The 20,332-nt window shown below is 43.1% G+C and overlaps 1 protein-coding gene across 1 annotated transcript in view; it reads left to right on the top strand.

The window, feature by feature from the left end:
* The first annotated feature begins 970 nt into the window (after positions 1–970).
* LOC126293469 (UDP-glycosyltransferase UGT5-like) overlaps positions 971–20,332 on the top strand; it is a 49,294-nt gene continuing 29,932 nt past the window's right edge. The window contains exons 1-2 of the mRNA XM_049986712.1: positions 971–1,092; positions 6,308–6,542. Coding sequence (XP_049842669.1) covers positions 1,087–1,092; positions 6,308–6,542 — 241 coding nt within the window. The 5' untranslated portion in view covers positions 971–1,086. The remainder of the gene's footprint in view (positions 1,093–6,307; positions 6,543–20,332) is intronic.

The following is a 20,332-nucleotide window of genomic DNA, read 5'->3' as shown; positions in this document are numbered from 1 at the left end:
CTCTTCATCAGCACATTACCCCTATCCCAAAGATTACACTAATGCCAAATACTGTCATTATTCACAACTACATAAGCGCGAAAATTTCGCGTGGGTCAACTGTGCTCATCTGATTGACATCGGGAAAATTGTAGGAATACCAGGGATAAACTTAACACCATCTGATCCAAGCAAGCCTTTTCTATTGACAAGAAGATACTTGAATATTAAAATTGCGTTTGTGATCATTACAAACAAGTCGCAGAGACGAGCGCTTCAAAGAGCAGGATTTATTTACCAAATCTTGTCTTTACTTAATTACAATTGTATGTAGCCGTCTCAAGGGTGTTTAGATCAACTGCTATTTTTCTATCCGTTAAAGAAAATGAAAAACAAAAAGTACGTAAGACTACCTTCTTAAGAATTGTAATACTCTGAAAGAAATTTCATTCAAAATAATGTTCATGGAAATTTATATACAAATATGTGTCAAATTCCTGATCATTATTTCAAATCGTTCGTTTCATTTTTAAATATGATTTCCCTTTATTCTCACTGCTACTCTTCTCCAGCGACTACATTTGTTCCAAACACTGTTATTAAAATTAATAGTGCGAAAGTTTCGCAATGGTCCCTAGTTCAGGAAGAAATTATTACTGGATGTTTGTCGTACAACAGGAAGCGTTAAGGCAGAAAGACTCAAGCGGTACTCTGTATTTGATTTTAATCATGAACGAAATTTTCGTATTCACACATGTGTGCAAGCTGACAACTGTAACTGATGAATTTTTATACAACGTTTACTTTTATGGAGGGTAATTGACGTACATATAAATCAACAATCGGCTTTTAAATTTCAGCAGAAGACAGCAGATCTTATCGTCACATCCACTTGTGATGAACAGTTTTGCTATCTGTGCCCTCACGCGAGTGCGCTGCTGCTGTGTCACGCACTTAAGACGGCTCCTTTATCTGGTAAGGTCAGTTCACACGGCTGGCGATAGAGGCGGGACGCGCGACGTCAGGCCGCCTCCATTCAGCAGTCGCAACGTACCAGGGCGAATCGCTGTCCTATGCTGCGGGAGTACATGCGAATATCGACGTACAATGGAAGTAAGTTGGCAGCACTGCTTGATGAACCTGGTGTGGTGAAACTGGCTTCGTCGTACCAGCAGCGTGTGTGTCCAGTGTACGTAGTGTTGCTGTCGAGCGAGTCAACAGTGTGGAAATGAGCTCTTAGGATAGCTTATGTGTTAAACCTGGAGACATGCCAGCTCTAAAATATGAAGTGAAGGTAAAGAAAAACGATAGAGCTGTAATGGTACAGTTACAGAAAGGTTGGAAGTAATATTTCTTGTGACTGTGTATAACCTTGAGAGGCACCCACATGCCTTGCTCATACTGTGGCAACAAGCAGTCAGACCTACAAGATGAGTGGTCTGCCAAGCGAGTGGATTTGTTGTTATTTCTCGTGTAACATCCATGGCTGATTATGAGCTCTAGTACTCACAATTAAGCTACAAATTATTCTCATGTTTGAACATTACGCAACGGAAACGGATAACGCACATCTGACTATTAGTAATTTACATAACTCTGATAGTTCACTACACATTTTCTTTCTTACTCAACGGCTTTGATCAACAAGTGGCCATCGCACTGAATGTGAATGGCGCACGCATTATAAATTCTGGATATCATGACTACACACTATTCGAAGAACAAGGCCACCAATCTTTTTCTTTTCACTACCTCTTTTTTTTTATTCCGATAAATTCTATTATTCTATTACTACATTTGTATACAACAATTACACACGAGAAACTCCGCCCAGTTGGCATGGCTTTACATTGGTGGTTCTCTGTCTTATGGTCTCATAATTGTCTAACACTACAGTGCACTTTCTGGATAGGATGGTGGATCTTTTGCTATATCTCACACTTCGACTCTCACACCCATCATCACGAAAATTTCCTCCAGACGAGCGGTACAAAAAGGAGCATGCATAACCCACTGCCTCTAAACCTATCTTGCTACTCTCCCATGCAAACCACACATACTTAAATTACATGAAATACATCACACTGGGAACATACGTCACAAAGAATAGTCACAATGTTAGAATCACTTCACTTCCAGCTTTCCCACTTCAATTAGTATTCATCCCAGTTTCACACGACACTGCCCCACTTCGTAACTTTTCTTTCCTACTACGAACTCTGGAGGATATATGCACGTCTTCCTGTGCAATGCAAGCCAGGTGGCGTTGCTGGATAGACGGCTGACTCACCTTACTTCTCTCTCAGTGTATTAGAGTTTGAATCTAACGTCACACGGAAACATAACACGCAAAGTAATATTAAGGTCATATTCATCACACACGCGAGTTCTCAACTGATACAACGGACGAGTACCTCCTTTTATCCTTTGTCTCATACACAGATTGAGACTCACACAGTACTCACCACGTCGAAGTACTCGTCTCTAATTTCAAGTCCTGCACACGCTAGTAATTCAGCTTAACTTTAGCACTTAGTACTAGCACTCGCAAGTATTTCAACTTATTGTTACACATAGTTTCATTGTGACCGTTGGTCACTTCCGAAGATTACTACGATCCCCTTAATATTACCTGCCGGTCGTTTTATTCTCCCCCCAAAAGTTCCTGAAACAGAGAAATAATTATTCCAAACTACTCTTAAGTATTCCACATGCATATCATTCTCTCCACTCTTTTGTCTTTACGTTGCACACTTGAGACAGGTCTTACCAACGCAAGATCCAGCGCCAGAGTGCTGAAACGTGGCCGTTCTTCAGGTCAGCTCGCACCTCCCTCGAGGTGGGGGAGTACCATGTCACCGTATTGGTCAGCCACATTTCAGGCGCTCAAAGCTCAGGTAAATTTCATCTCTTTGGTTCCACCAAAGGTGACCAAAGGACCGTCACAAAGATGATCATATATTGCACATTCACTATCTGCAGTTAGCAGACGACCATACATTGATTCATTTCGCAGATCTCACCAAATTGGATATAGGGAATTATTTTGTGGGAGTACACATGTGATCAATTAAATAAATAAATTGTCATTCTTTCCTACACTGGTATCCGGCTTCAGTGTATTAAGTGAAATTGAGTTATTATTACAAAAAAAATATGTTGTTCCGACAAAGAATGTTTTATCTATTTTCAATTTCGGGCGGACTGTACCCTTTCAACCTAAAATACAGCGGAACAAAACCGTTTATTAAGACATGTGAAGCGAGATATAGTCGTCCACGTTCATAGCCAAAAGTGTCCACATCTGTGATACACTATGAGCCGGTAGCAGAAAACATTATCTAAGCAGGTATTATGGCTATCCAAAATGTCGATAATCCAAACAAGAGCGGCGCGTTCATCACGGCGTCGGCGTGACAGCATTACAGAAATTCTCCAGTGGCAGAAGCTACAAGAGAGGCAATGCGTCACACAGAAGTTTTCTATTGAAATTTCGAGGGACAGTTCTTTACGGAAAATGTCGGACAACATATTAATTCCTTCCGCATTTTGTTGTTGTGGTCTTCAATCCGAATACTGGTTTGATGCAGCTATCCAAGTTTCATTATCCTGCGCAAGCCTCTTCATCTCCGATTTCCGAATAACTATTGCAACTTACATTGACTCTAGATTCTCGCAATTTGGCTCAATATATACTAATACACCCGTGGTATAGGGGTTCCTATGTTCCTGTTTGATAACGGAGACATCGTGCCAACGCCTTGTTCAGTGACTCCTGCCCACTTTGCCCTCGAGGACATACTTTCTATGTCTTCGCCCTATAAAAAAATGGAGTGTAGCGTCTTTGATTAGTAATCAGAATTCCTCAGTCCTGGGTTCTAAACCTGCCAACGCTTAAATTGTGATTAATAATCAGCATCTGCCTACTTGGATCACACTTGCAGCCATTCGTGGACAACAATGGAATTTTTATGGATGACAATGTGTCGTGTCACAGCGCCATAATTGTTCGCGATTTTTTTGAAGAAGGTTCTGGACAATTCAAGCTAATGATTTGATTACCCAGAACGAAGTCAATCCCATCGGACATTTATGGGACATAAACGGGAGGTCAGTACACCTACAAAATCCTGCACCGGCAACACTTTCGTAATTATGGACTGCTGTAGAGTCAGCATGGCTCAGAGTTTTTGCAGGGGACTTCAAACGACTCTTTGAATTCCTTGCGACGTCGAGTTGCTGCACAACGCCGGGAGTGCCATGACTTTTGTTATCTCAATGTATATTGTAACTGTTTTGAAGATATCGATAATTCTTTAGTAACGGAGATTTGTGGTGAGTAAAATTTTAGAACTAATAAAGTGTCTTAGAGGCTGTTAAGCCACATTTCATCCGTGGTCCACCCTTTTGTACCTTGAAGGTCTGGTATCATGGAACTCGTGGTATCTGCAAATGAACTTAGTTTCTTTAATATCTTAACAATTTGCCCTGGCTTCAAAATGGAAATTTGTGTTGTTTACCCAAATCTTCTGTTTCAAGATGTTTTTGTAATTGGTTTTTGATAATATTTCTTCCCGATGATTGATATGTGGTAGAGTAACAATGTAACCCACAGCTATTAAATAGAATACTGCCTCTCACATAGACTTTGCCACATGTATAGGGTATGCGGTATGATTCCGATATTGCAAGTGGGTGTCTTTTGTCCTTTGCCGATTTGAGACATTCATTGGTCATCTATGTCTGTTTGTGAAAAGTCTTCACGCCGTGTTCGCGAAATATGCAACTGATTCTGTCCTTCATCCTGGGGATGTGTGACAGAAAGCCCGTATCTCCAACGTGTCCCTTCTCAGACATTTCTTACGCAACTAGTGGAGTATCCATTGCTGCACAGAACACTTTGCAGGCGACCTCGACTCCATCCTGCCACCTGCCGGCCGCTGTTACCGAGCAGTTCTAGGCGCTCAGTCCGGAACCGCGCGACTGCTGCGGTCGCAGGTTCGAATCCTGCCTCGGGCATGGATGTATGTGATGTCCTTAGGTTAGTTAGGTTTAAGTAGTTCTAAGTTCTAGGGGACTGATGACCACAGATGTTAAGTCCCATAGTGCTCAGAGCCATTTGAACCATTTTTGAACTTCAGTCTGGAACCGCGCCACCCACAGTACTCAGAGCCATTTTGAACCATTCTGCCACCAGCATTGGAGTGTGAAGCCTGGACAATGCCAGCCGCTTATACTGGCAAAATGCCAGAAGGAAGTGAAATAAACCTAGGACGAAGAACATGGGACGGAAGTCAACAGGCAATATGTCAACAAGCGACCAAAATCCTCAACAGTTTTGTCCATCTCCTGTACAATAAGGTGGATCTGAGTTATTTCGCCATCTTCCTGGACGGGAAAATTGAGTACATGAGGCATTCTTCTTTTCTTTTTTAATTTCCGATTAGTAGTGAAATGCAAACCACAGTGAAAATAAAAAATACTGTATTTGCAATATTTAGTTCCACCTTCCAGCTTCTTCTCTGCATAGTCAAATGGTTCAAATGGCTCTGAGCACTATAGGTCTTAACATCTATGGTCATCAGTCCCCTAGAACTTAGAACTACTTGAACCTAACTAACCTAAGGACATCACACAACACCCAGTCATCACGAGGCAGAGGAAATCCCTGACCCCGCCTGGAATCGAACCGGGGAACCCGGGCGTGGGATCTACATAGTCGTCGCTCCGACTCAGACGTTTGTCATAGTGTGGTACCATCCTTCCAGTGCCCTCGACGCAGAAGGCATCTGCCTGCGCCCTCCACCAATTTCGCACGCTGGTCTGCAGCTCGCTCACGGTGCCAAAATGCTGTCCTCATAGCTAGAGTTTCATGTGTGTGAAGCGATCAAAATCAGAGATATACAAGTCAGTTCAGTATGGTGGGTGATCGAACACATGCCATCGGAAACGCTGCAGGATCGTCTTCATATCCTTTGCAGTATACAGCAGAGACCTGTCATGGTAAATAAAACGCACGTCAGTTACATGATGCAGGCAGCGTGATTTCAGGCGAAACACGAAGCAGTACTTCGTGCTTGGTGAGAGAGACTATTTTCTAGGCAACTTCACATGCGGACTGTGCGCTCAAACTGAAAAGTGCAACGTGCCGCGATAGACGAGCGTGCTGGAGACACTGCAGCACTCGCCCACAAAGCATCGTTGGAGACTGAATCGTGCAACTGGCAGGATGAGATAATTCACTGTATGAGGAATGAAAATGAGTGGTATGTCGAGTTGGTCCGTCCTAGAACTAGCCAGCTTATTGACTTCCGGTGTGAACTTGCAGATGGTGGTCGTGTGGTCGCTGTGCGCCGTGCTGTGCCTAGCGGTGCCGACTCAGCTGGAGGCGGCCCAGGTGCTGGGGCTGTTCCAGGCGGGAGGGCGCAGCCAGTGGGGGCTGGCCGAGACCTTCCTGAGGGCGCTGGAGCGGCGGGGCCACCACGTCACAGCCGTCACCACCTTCCCCTCCAGTCGCGCGGACGGCAACTGGACAGAGATACTCATACCAAACCCACTCGTAGGTAAGCTTCACTTCTACTGCCGGTGCTGGTGGAACGCTGGAGTCCCTAAGAGACTAGAACAGGGCGTTTGCGTAAAGTTGTTAGTGCTGACAAGCAATACTGCATGACATAATCGCAGGGATGAATGTGCTACATACGAGTAACTTAACCATTAGGGCAGTGCAGCGAAATATGGAGTTAATGGGATTTTGCGTGAGGCAATACTAACCCTACGACTTATCTTAGAAGCTAGATTAAGGAAAAGCAAACCATCGTTTCTGCCATTTGTAGTCTTAGAGAAAGCTTTTGACAGTGTTGACTGCAATACTCTCTTTCAAATTCTGAAGGTGGCAGGGGTAAAATACAGGGAGCAAAGGGCTATTTGCAATTTGTACAGAGGATAGCAGTTATAAGAGTCGAGGGGCATGAAAGGGAAGCAGTGATTGCGAAGGGAGTGAGACAGTGTTGTAGCCTATCCCCAATGTTATTCAATCTGTATATTGAGCAAGCAGTAAAGGAAACAAAATAAAAATTTGGAGTAGGAATTAAAATCTATGGAGAAGACATAAAAACTTTGAGGTTCGCCGATGGCATTGAAATTCTGTCAGAGACAGCAAAGGACTTAGAAGAGCAGTTGAACGGAATGGACAGTGTCTTGAGAGAAGCACATAAGATGAACATCAACAAAAGCAAAACGAGGATAATGGAATGTAGTCGAGTTAACTCAGGTGATGCTGCGGGAATTAGATTAGGAAATGAGACACTTAAAGTTGTAAAGCAGTTTTGCTATTTGGGGAGCAAAATAACTGATTATGGTCGAAGTAGAGAGGATATAAATGACAATGGCAAGGGAAGAGTTTCTAAAGATCAGAAATTTGTTAACGTAGAGAATAGATTTGTCAGGAAGTCGTTTCTGAAAGTATTTGCATGGAGTGTAGCCAAGTATGGAAGTGAAACGTGGACGATAAACAGTTTGGACAAGAAGAGAATAGAAGCTTTCGAAATGTGATGCTACAGAAAAATGCTGAAGATTAGATAGGTAGATCACATAACTAATGGGAAGTTATTGAATAGAATTGGGGAGAAGAGGATTTTGTGGCACAACTTGACTAGAAGATCGGATCAGTTGGTAGGACACGTTCTAAGGCATCAAGGGATCACCAATTTAGTGTTGGAGGACATCGTGGAGGGTAAAAATGGTAGAGGGATACCAAGAGGTGAATACAATAAACAGATTCAGAAGGATGTAGGCTGTAGTAGGTACTGGGAGATGAAGCATCTTGCACAGGATAGAGTAGCTTGGAGAGCTGCATCAAACCAGTCTCTGAACTGAACACAACAACGACAACAACGGGCTTTTGCAGCTGACGACCGCGTGAGTGCCTCTGCTAACAGCACAGCATTGCCTACAGCGTCTCTCCTGGGCCCGTAACCATATCGGTTGGAATCTTGGCCACTGGAAAATAGTGGTCTGACCAAGTGAGTCGTAACATCAGTTGGTAAGAGCTGATGGTAGGGTTCGAGTGTGGTACAAAGTCCACGAAGCCATGGTCTCAAGTTGTCAACAATAAACTGTGGAAGCTGGTGGTGGCTCTAGAACGTTGTGGAGTGTGTTAACAAGGAATAGAGTGAGTCCTTCGGCTATGTTCGGCTACTTGGATACGTGGACTTTATGTTCCCAAGCAACTATGGAATTGTTGTGAATGACAATGCGCCACGTTAGTGGTCCACATTTCTTAGCGACTGTTTGAAGAACATTCTGGACAATTCGAGAAAATAATTTGGTCACCAGAATGCCCGGGACGAATCTCCTGGAGCATTTATGGGACATAATCTGGAGGTCAATCGTGCGCAACATTCTGCACCAAAAAGATTTTCGCGACTGTGGACGGCTACAGAGACAGCATGGCTCGATATTTCTACAGGTGACTTCCAACTACTTTTTGAGTCCATATCACGTCGAGTTGCTGCACTACCCTAGGCAAAAGGAGGTCCGACACTATATTAAGAGGTATCCCATGACTTTTGTCACTTAGCCGTCACACAACGTAGAATGCGCTTCCAGATGTGACTCTACGTCTCACACAGCCTCATGAGAGCTTTTTAACAGAGAACGATTCTGTCATCACACCTAATGGAACTGTTTGGTGTGGGTCACATGAAATTGCTGTACTGGCACGTCATCAGACTTTCAACTGGTACTCTACGTGCCGATGAATCTCAGGACGGAAAAGGCGCCCAACATTAGCGCACCCGATCGTGGCGAGTCCACGGGCGACACTCGCTCTGCGACATCGGAAGCGTTTGTCGTTCCACGCGCCGCCATCTCACTGTAGCTCATTCTACAACGTAGCGCATGGCATAGTAGGCCATGGGCGACGTTTAACACACTTAACAGCCAAAGACACTAGTACACCTGCCTAATATCGTGTACGGCCCCCGCGGGCACGCAGAAGAGCCGAAACATGACATGGCATGAGCTCGAATAATGACTGAAGTATTGCTGGAGGGAACTGACACCATGGATCCAGCAGGTCTGTCCATAAATCCGTACGAGTACGAGGAGGTGGAGATCTCTTTCGAACAGCACAAGGAATCCCAGATATGTTCAAAACGTTGATGTCTGGGGAGTTTGGTGGTCAGCGGAAGTGCTTAAATTCAGAAGCCACTCTATGGCAATTCTGGACGTGTAGGGTGTCGCATTGTCTTGCTGGAATTGCCCAAGTCCGACGGAATACACAATCGACACGAATGGATGCAGGTGATCAGATAGGATGCTTACATACGTGTCACATGTCAGAGTCGTATTTAGATGTATCAGGGGTCCCGTGTCACTATAACAGCACAAGCCCGACGCCATTACAGATCTTCCACAGCTTCAAAAGTCTACTGCTGACATACAGGGTCCATGGATTCATGAGGTTGTCTCCATACGCGTGCACGTCCATCCGCTCGATACAATTTGAAATGAGCAACGTCCGGCCAGACAACATGTTTCCAGTCCTCAACAGTCCAACGTCGGTGTTGACGGGCCCAGACGAGGCGTAAAGCTGCGTGTGATGCAGTCATCAAGTGTACGCGAGTGGGCCTTCAACTCCGAAAGTTCATATCGATGATGTTTCGTTAAATGGTTCGCACGCTGAGACTTGTTGGTAGCCCAGCACTGAAGTGTGCGGAATGGCTGTACTTCTGCCACGTTGAACGATTCTGTTAAGTCGTCGTTGGTCACGATCTTGCAAGATCTTTTTTCGGTCGCAGTGATGTCAGAGATTTGATGTTTAACCGGATTCCTGATGTTCACGGTACACTCGTGAAATTTTCGTATAGGAAAATCCCCACTTCATCGCTGCCTTGGAGATCCTGTGTCCCATCGATGATACGCCGACAATAACATCTCGTTCAAACGCACTCAGATCTTGATAACCTGTTATTTTAGCAGCCGTAACCGACCTAACAACTGCGCCAGATGTATCTAGTTTATATAGCAGCAGCGTCGTATTCTGTCTTTTCCATATCCCTGTATTTCTATACGCATGCCTATACCAGTTTCTTTGGCACTTCAGTGTAGATGGGGTCAAAATTGAAAAAAATTCACTTCGATTACATATGTTGCACAGTATATCACGCTTAAATCAGCGACGCATCTTATTTCCACATTCTGAATCAATTGGCAATAAACTCGTTCGTGGACCAATAGTACGGAACTATGCTACCTCCCTAAATTTAGTTCGGTTCAAATGAGCACTATGGGACTCAACTGTTGTGGTCATTAGTCTCCTAGAACTTAGAACTACTTAAACCTAAGGACATCACGCACATCCATGACCGAGGCAGGATTCGAACCTGCGACCGTAGCAGTCGCACGGTTCCGGACTGCGCGCCTAGAACCGCGAGACCACCGTGGCCGGCCCTAAATTTAGTCTACTTGTAATTAATCTAATTAAAGTCTGTGAAGGCTCATTTTGCTGCCACGTAAAATTCTAAAACGTAACATGTAACGTGCTGAAGTAATACCGGCCAAACCCGAACTTTAGGATGAACTAATTTCGCCTAGTTCAAACTCGTTCATCGTGTTACCGATAGGATAAAACAATTTAGCCCAGGTCGAATCGGTTTATCCTAGTTAGAATTTACATGCTTTAGGATAAACTGACACGTCCTGGTCTGAACTAATTTTGCCTAGTCGGAACGCATGTCGCTGCCTGTACGAACGGACACTCCCCGGATCATCTCTGGCTCGCCCCTTGCGCCTCTCCACCGCTCTTCGCTCGCATTGTTCGTAGTTTTGAACGATATTTTCCATCGACGAGCGCGCGTGGTAAATTGCTGGTTGCGTTTAAAAGATTTTGTTATAACCATGGTATAATTATTGTGAGGCGTTTCATCATCGATGAGCCTTAGTAGAAAAGCTAATCAAAAGCTGTGGAGAGAAAAGTTTCTGGAGGAAATTTTGCAGAGTGAAAACTAAAAGTCTTCTCATTATAATGCGTTATCAGTAGACGAATACGCGGATTTGGTTAAACAAGTAGAAGACGCGGAAAAGTTTGAAAAAGACCATCACTACAAAAAAGAAGACTGAAACGATTTGCTGATTTGAAAACTGGTGATGTGAAAAACCTCATTGGACGGTGTGAAGGGAATATAAAATACTTTGTTCCAGTTGATGAACTTCATGTTGTGACTGACGTAGCTCATGTAGCTGTGGCTCGTGGTGGTCGCGATAGGATGTTAGCCGAGACATCAAAAAAATATGCCAATGTCACAAATGAAATGATATGTCTATATCTATCAATGTGTGATGTTTGTCAACAAAAGTAGACAAAAAAAAAGAAAAGATGGATAGTTTCAAAGCCATTTCTCCATCCGGAAATGAATAACAGATGCCAAGTCTCTTTGATTGATTTCCAAACACAACCAGACGGGAATTTAAAATTCATTCTAGTTTACCACCTCACAAAATTTGTTCTCTTTCGTGTGTTAACATCACAGGGGGCTGAAGAAGTGGCTTATCATTTGTATGACATATTCCTAACTGTAGGTGTGCCGTGCGTTTTTCAATCTGATAATGACAGAGAATGTGCCAATAATATTACAAGGGAACTGGCAAAGTTTTGGTCAGAACTGTAAATTGTGAGTGGAAAACAAAGGCACAGGCAAACTGAGGGTTCTGTAGAAGGTGACAACCAAGACTTTATGACAAGTTCTTGGTTAACGGGCAACAATTCGAAGGAAGTGGTCGGAACGATTAAGGTATGTCCAATTCACGAAAAATAGAGCTTGCCACTCTGGCATAATACAATCACCTTACATAATACAATCACCTTACAAAGCATTATTCAGAATCGAACCTAGAGTAGGACTTTGCACTTCCTCGTTGCCTCAATAAATCATAAACGATATTCAGGATGAAGATCACCTAAAGAAGGCAATCGAAGATGACAGCAATACTGAATTTTTCGAATTATGATAACATTGTGAAAACTGACACAAACTAAATTCAAAATCCTAGAAAAATTGCGACAGAAAATTTAAAAAAACTAGCTGAAGGAATGAAAGCTTGCTCTGACAAATTCCTGCCAACAGCTGACACTGGAGGCAATGTAACCATACCTATTCCAGATGTAGATAAAGGCAGAAGTGACGTTCGAAACATAATTGGAGTAATACTTCAAAAGACTGATGAGGGGCTCTACAAAGTTGGCACCAGACATGGCGTACTTCAAAAACATTATTGGAGGTATAATTTTATTAAAATTTTACGTAATTTCTTGTAATAAAATATTTAAAAATATTTGTTTCAACTTCAATTTTTTTTAAAGTGAATTCGACGTCTGCATTCGGAAGTTTTTAGATGTGCGAGACATTAACCAGGATACTGGAATATCTTTAAGGACTGCAGCCACAAAACATTCTGATGCATCAGAACAAGGCTTAGTGAAATACAGTTGCATGAAAAACTGTACAACAAACAAACGCAGTTGTAAGAAGAACAAAGTACTCTGCAGTTCCAAGTGCCATCAAAGTAAACCTTGCAAAAATAAATAAGCAAATTGCAGGTAAGGTAATTTCTGTGTATGGATGTATGTAAGTTGATCTAGTGATAGATCCGAAATTTATGATTAGTTAATGAATAACTTTAATTAATCGTATTGACTATTTTATTTATATTACCGAAGATAAAGTTGAGACTTGATACGTCTTTAAAAATATGAAGCGTACCTTTTTGTACGAAATTTAATGTATCGGGGTACGTTTTAGCTAGAGTCCTTCGTTTTTGAGTTATTCAATGAAAAAGTAAAAAAGTGATACTGATACTAAGAATGAAATGAAATCTGCGTATAGCATGTTGGGCCGGGTATCCCCTTATGGGGAGTTGGGCCTCCCGGTGCGAATCTCTTTAACTGAAGCCACCTCAGCGACTTGTGCTTAGATGATGGTGGAATAACGATGAGGACAACGCACTCACCCTTTCCCGAGAGGAGCAAATCCCAGACCCTGACGGGAATCGAACACGAGGCTCCGTTATCGAGAGTCATTGATGCTAGACATAAGAGCACCAATTGCTGATACTTTCATACGCATCTCCCCCTCTACGCTCCCTCCCCCCCCCCCCAATCCCACTCGTCTCCTCCCCCTTCCCCCGATCACCCCGCCACCCCTACCCCACCGATCAGGATTTTTAGTATATTGTTCATGCCTCTGCTTCCTACAAGTGTACAAAAATTTGCAACAAGCAGAATTGTTTCCCGCATTTTCTCTATCCTTGGTATGAGAGGTGTTCTATGAAGCCATAACTCTCTAAATCGTATACACTGCTGCGGGAAGCCTTCTATCGCCACCTGAACATGTGGGGCGGCGAAGAAGTTGTCGTCGAATGAGTTGTTTGAATGTTCATTTCACGTAACAGACTATTGCCGATGCAACATATGTGGGACGGCGAAGAAGTCGTTGTTTAATGTTGAATGAAAGTTGAACATTGCCACCTTAAATCACGCGAGCCTGGCAACTAATTTGGTGGCCAGTCAGAAAGCGAAGGGAAACTTACTGACCTTAGTTCCCAGTCTGCACGGCCACATTCCTGTACAGCCCAGCTAAACGAAAAATATCCATAGTTCTTCACGGGATTAGAGCTGCTTCAATAAAATTTAAAGTTCCAAACAAGATTTTATTATCTTAAAGGCTCACACAAATTACTCGAAACTTCTGAAAATGCTAAAGACATTAAATATTGTTAATTCAGCCAATCGTTTAATAGTTCAGAGGCGACTTCTACAGCAAGTTCCTCCCGAATAGTTCATTACTCTAACTAACGGTGCTCTATTAATAGTTCGCAATAATGTTAAAAAAAAAAAAGATTAATGCTCGCCTTAAAAGTGGAGTTAGTCACCACTTGCCACGCGGAATTATACTTCACACGGACGGCACAATAACAGTTTGTTACCGAAGTCTAAACGATCCAGGACGGTGTACAGTCCTCGCGATTTTCAATGTCCGTTTACATTGCTAAGTACGCGCATGTCACAGCCCGCTATGACGTCACCCGAGGCGAGGCGCGATCGGACGTTAAGCTCGCGTGGACTAGGCGTTGGTCTAATGCGGAGTGAGCTTACTACTGCCTCTGCCGCTCTTTTTATATAGCTCCGGCGCGTACCGCCAAGAGAGCATCTGTTCTTTCCATTCCTATGCAGATGCCTGCAGCCTCCAAATGATCGCTATCTCAGGCACATAATCTTAAATATCACATTTAATAATAGCTTTACAAACTTCTCAATTTTTGTATACATACATCTGAGCAGTACAGAAGCACGTAGAAAATCTCAGCCCGCTAAAATTAAAACTTTACTCTCTAGAATTTTTACAATGGAACTAACGGTACATTGTTACCTCTGAACCATAGCTTTATCAAGACTTGTATCAGCTGTTAATTATGCTACAAGACTAAAGCTTGGTGTAGCTTTGTTAATTGTCCTATCTGATCATTGGTCTTAAAGAATTTGTTTTATCATTAAAATTTAAAGTACTTAATCTATAATGCTTATGTACATTTTACTCACAAAAGTAGTTTTTACTAAATTACTAAAAAACTAGAAGAGGTAACTGATTGTGGTATTCCCATTATTATTATTAGGGTGAACTGAAGCATCCTACCAATTTTCAATATTGTAGCTCTATTATTTCGCACCTCTGATTTTTCCGAAAAACGCGGATTCTGGAGTCAATTTTAGTTTTATGGTTTTGGAAACCAGCACCACTCATTAATGACTTCTTACTGCACCTTCTCACCAAATTTTGGCTTCCTAGCGTCATTATTTAGCGCCTCCTATTTTTCTTTCAAAACGTGAATTTTACGTAAACTACTAATTTTATAACATTAAGATTTGTTACCTGAAACATTATTACATAGAACTATACTTTAACAAAGTTTTACACACAAATCTTAATTTTTACTTTTATGTTAAATGTGGTGCAATACTACATGCAGGCGCGTTACGATGACGTGACGCTACTAGCAGTGAACTAGGGTAAGTCCCGTGCACTCGCTCGCCTCTGTATCTTATACATGATACAGCGCTTGCTTTGCTTCAAACAGACCACATGTTAGGCTCTGGAGGTAGCCACAGTGTCGTTTCTTGCTACTCCCTCGACTGCATTCCGGCAGCGAATGCAAGTGGGTGTTTCTGTAGCAGTGAACGGGAGTGGTTCTACATCTATCTACATCTACATCCATAATCCGCAAGCCACCTGACGGTGTGTGGCGGAGGGTACCTTGAGAACATCTATCGGTTCTCCCTTCTCTTCCAGTCTCATATTGTTCGTGGAAAGAAGGATTGTCGGTATACTTCTGTGTGGTCTCTAATCTCTCTGATTTTATCCTCATAGTCTCTTCGCGAGATATACGTAGGGGAGAGCAATATACTGCTTGACTCGGCGGTGGAGGTATGTTCTCGAAACTTCAACGAAAGCCCGTACCGAGCTACTGAGCGTCTCTCCTGCAGAGTCTTCCACTGGAGTTTATCTATCATCTCCGTAACGCTTTCGCGATTACTAAATGATCCTGTAACGAAGCGCGCTGCTCTCCGTTGGATCTTCTCTATCTCTTCTATCAACCCTATCTGGTACGGATCCCACACTGTTGAGCACTATTCAAGCAGTGGGCGAACAAGCGTACTGTAACCTACTTCCTTTGTTTTCGGACTGCATTTCCTTAGGATTCTTCCAATGAATCTCAGTCTGGCATCTGCTTTACCGACGATTAATTTTATATGGTCATTCCATTTTAAATCACTCCTAATGCGTGCTCCCAGATAATTTATGGAATTAACTGCTTCCAGTTGCTGACCTGCTATTTTGTAACTAAATGATAAGGGATCTATCGTTCTATGTATTCGCAGCACATTACACTTGTCGCCATTGAGATTCAATTGCCATTCCCTGCACCATTCGTCAATTTGCTGCAGATCCTCCTGCATTTCAGTACAATTTTTCATTGTTGCAACCTCTCGATACACCACAGCATCATCTGCAAAAAGCCTCAGTGAACTTCCGATGTCATCCACCAGGTCATTTATGTATATTGTGAACAGCAACGGTCCCATAACACTCCCCTGCGGCACACCTGAAATCACTCTTACTTCAGAAGACCTGTCTCCATTGAGAATGACATGCTGCGTTCTGTTATCTAGCAACTCCTCAATCCAATCACACAATTGGTCTGATAGTCCGTATGCTCTTACTTTGTTTATTAAACGACTGTGGGGAACTGTGTCAAACGCCTTGCGGAAGTCAAGAAACACAGCATCTACCTGTGAACCTGTGTCTATGGCCCTCTGAGTCTCGTGGGCGAATAGCGATAGCTGGGTTTCACACGACCGTATTTTTCGAAACCCATGCTGATTCCTACAGCGTAGCTTTCTAGTCTCCAGAAAAGTCATTATACTCGAACATAATACGTGTTCCAAAATTCTACAACTGATCGACGTTAGAGATATAGGTCTATAGTTCTGCACATCTGTTCGATGTCCCTTCTTGAAAACGGGGATGATCTGTGCCCTTTTCCAATCCTCTGGAACGCTTCGCTCTTCTAGAGACCTACAGTACACAGTACAGTACACAAGTTCCTTCGCGTACTCCGTGTAAAATCGAACTGGTATCGCATCAGGTCCAGCAGCCTTTCCTCTTTTGAGCGATTTTAATTATTTCTCTATGCCTGTCGTCTATCGATATCTACCATTTTGTCATCTGTGCGACAATCTAGAGAAGGAACTACGGTGCAGTCTTCCTCTGTGAAACAGCTTTGGAAGAAGACATTTACTATTTCGGCCTTAAGTCTGTCATCCTCTGTTTCAGTACCATTTTGGCCACAGTGTGTCTGGATATTTTTTTTGATCCACCTACCGCTTTGACATAGGACCAAAATTGCTTAGGATTTTCTGCTAAGTCAGTACATAGAACTTTACTTTAGAATTCATTGAACGCCTCTCGCATAGCCCTCCTCACACTACATTTCGCTTCGCGTAATTTTTGTTTGTCTGCAAGGCTTTGGCTATGTTTATGTTTGCTGTGAAGTTCCCTTTGCTTCCGCAGCAGTTTTCTAACTCGGTTGTTGTACCACGGTGGCTCTTTTCCATCTCTTACGATCTTGCTTGGCACATACTCATCTAACGCATATTGTACGAGGGTTTTGAACTTTGTCCACTGATCTTCAACACTATCTGTACTCGAGACAAAACTTTTGTGTTGAGCCATCAAGTACTTTGAAATCTGCTTTTTGCACTTTTGCTAAACAGAAAAATCTTCCTACCTTTTTTAATATTTCTATTTACGGCTGAAATCATCGATGCAGTAACCGCTTTATGATTGCTGATTCCCTGTTCTGCATTAACTGATTCAAATAGTTCGGGTCTGTTTGTCACCAGAAGGTCTAATATGTTATCGCCACGAGTCGGTTCTCTGTTTAACTGCTCAAGATAGTTTTCAGATAAAGCACTTAAAAAAATTTCACTGGGTACTTTTTCCCTGCTACTCGTTATGAACGTTTGAGTCTCCCAGTCTATATCCGGCAAATTAAAATGCGCATTTCGTCTCAGTTTCGTCTCAGTTTCGTGAGCAGAGTCACGCAATAAAATTTTCTGTATTGTCTGGTGGGTATGCAGTGTCCTGACGATTCTGGTTTCGTCGGTGCAAGGGATTTTAAGATGAGGGAAAATTTTTGATTGCAAGAAGAAGGCGCGCCTGAGTGTCCTTGACAGTGACACGGCCGGAAAAAAAATGCAGTACCCTCGAGGACTGTGTTCAGTGGCACCAGGATATACTGCGACGGTACCTAACAGCTACTGTTTGAGATTTTTGCTGTTCATAACAGCATCCCGTACGAGCGGACAGGTTGTGTCTATGTGGTTACTCGTACTTCAAGTACCTGGGCTGTGCACAGCTCTGTTTAGAAAGAATAGATAGTCAAAGGGCCCAGCCGTGTACGTCTACATTCATGCCGAGTAACTAATTCGCTGCAGATAATAACCTGTAGGTGTCATCCTGCAGTCAAACAGTGTATGCATTGGCGAGAATTGCGAGTTAATAAAATACATAGAAATACAAATAAAAGTTGAATGAATAATTTAATAACAAGGCATCTACTGTAACGACAGTAATTGTCTTTCACGATAGAGAATTATGTTGAATAAGGTTTATTCAAGAAAAGACATCTCAAAGAAACGGGAAGTTGTCCTACGGTGTTCAGTTAAAATACAGACAGAAAATACTCCTATCAAACCCTGTAAAGTTACGTTGGTAGCCTTACGAGAATGGTAGCAAAGTCCTCAGACTAAATATTAATCAAATATACGCGAAAACTAAGTCCATTTCGTAATCACAGTACACGAAATGTTCGCCACGTAAAAACAGTTCAGAATTCCACATGATGGTTCACAAGTTAACACAAACAATGGATAGTATAGCAATTGGTACTCTGTCTATCCTCAGTTACGTGAATCAAGCGAAATAAGCTAGAGGCCTGTTCTGGAACCTATGTAGATCTCTCGCAATATCAATTCCCCTCAGAAGTTTAAGTATGGTAGCAGCCATCACCACCCGGAGTCAGTTACCTACATGACCGAATCATGGACGTTACCTCAGGCAGGTCTGCCTCCGTCGAGACATAAAATGTCCATAATCGTTTCCTTGAGCTTTTCGCTAGAATAGTCCCGCTCCCAACTCGACTCCCATAGTGTTCAAAGTATATCTGCTTTTCCTTTGGCTCATGGTCACCCCCCAAGGAACCAAACAGCTGAGCTTATTGGTCCCTAGACTAACACATTACTTAAACTAACTTATGCTAAGAACAATACACACATGCATGCCTGAGGGAGGACTCGACCCTCCAGCGGGAGGGGACGCCAAATCCGTGACATGGCGCTTCTAACCTCACGGCCACTCCGCCCAGCTAAGCTGATATATCGCAACAATTTTTAAAAAGGAAATCTTCTAAACAGTTGCTTACATACAGATCATTCACGATAAATACGAGTAATAATTGGTTCATCAATTAGCAAGCCAGCATTCTTGTGCGAGTGTGCTCACGATAAATGACAACAGATTGACCTTAAGCATTGTTTAAACAATTATTTATGCCTTCTTGAGAGAAGCTTATTTTGGTTCTCTTCCCAGGCATGGTGTTCGTTAAGACATGCGATAGACCACTCATAAATTAGCACAGTTTTTTTTAATAGCATTTGCAACCAACATGTCAATACAGTTACTGGCAAAATAGTAACTTCTTCATTAAACAAATACGCAAGTATGGCAAAATTCAGGTATTCGTGATGGATCCATTTGCTGTGCAGCTGTGGAGAATACGATGTTATGACAAATATTTCTGTAATCAAAAAGATATTAAAGAATTCGTAAATGAGTAAATAGATACAGAGACGTACCTTCCAGGGATTATACACTGAAGAGCCAAAGACACTGACACACATGCCACGACGTGGTATGGCCTCTACAAATGTCTGAAGTAGTGCTGGAGGGAACTGACACCATGAAACACGTCCATAAATCCGTAAGAGTACGAGGGGGAGGAGATGTCGTTGCCGACCGCAGCGCCATATTCTGCCTGTTTACATATCTCTGTATCTGAATAAGCGTGCCTATACCAGTTCCTTTGGCGCTTCAGTGTAGATACACTCCTGGAAATTGAAATAAGAACACCGTGAATTCATTGTCCCAGGAAGGGGAAACTTTATGGACACATTCCTGGGCTCAGATACATCACATGATCACACTGACAGAACCACAGGCACATAGATACAGGCATCAGAGCATGCACAATGTCGGCACTAGTACAGTATATATCCACCTTTCGCAGCAATGGAGGCTGCTATTCTCCCATGGAGACGATCGTAGAGATGCTGGATGTAGTCCTGTGGGACGGCTTGCCATGCCATTTCCACCTGGCGCCTCAGTTGGACCAGCGTTCGTGCTGGACGTGCAGACCGCGTGAGACGACGCTTCATCCAGTCCCAAACATGCTCAATGGGGGACAGATCCGGAGATCTTGCTGGCCAGGGTAGTTGACTTACACCTTCTAGAGCACGTTGGGTGGCACGGGATACATGCGGACGTGCATTGTCCTGTTGGAACAGCAAGTTCCCTTGCCGGTCTAGGAATGGTAGAACGATGGGTCCGATGACGGTTTGGATGTACCGTGCACTATTCAGTGTCACCTCGACGATCACCAGAGGTGTACGGCCAGTGTAGGAGATCGCTCCCCTCACCATGATGCCGGGTGTTGGCCCTGTGTGACTCGGTCGTATGCA

Source organism: Schistocerca gregaria, chromosome 10 (genome assembly GCF_023897955.1).
Source record: "Schistocerca gregaria isolate iqSchGreg1 chromosome 10, iqSchGreg1.2, whole genome shotgun sequence".
In the NCBI taxonomy this organism is placed as follows: domain Eukaryota; kingdom Metazoa; phylum Arthropoda; class Insecta; order Orthoptera; family Acrididae; genus Schistocerca; species Schistocerca gregaria.
This window is presented reverse-complemented; position numbering and strand designations above follow the sequence as displayed.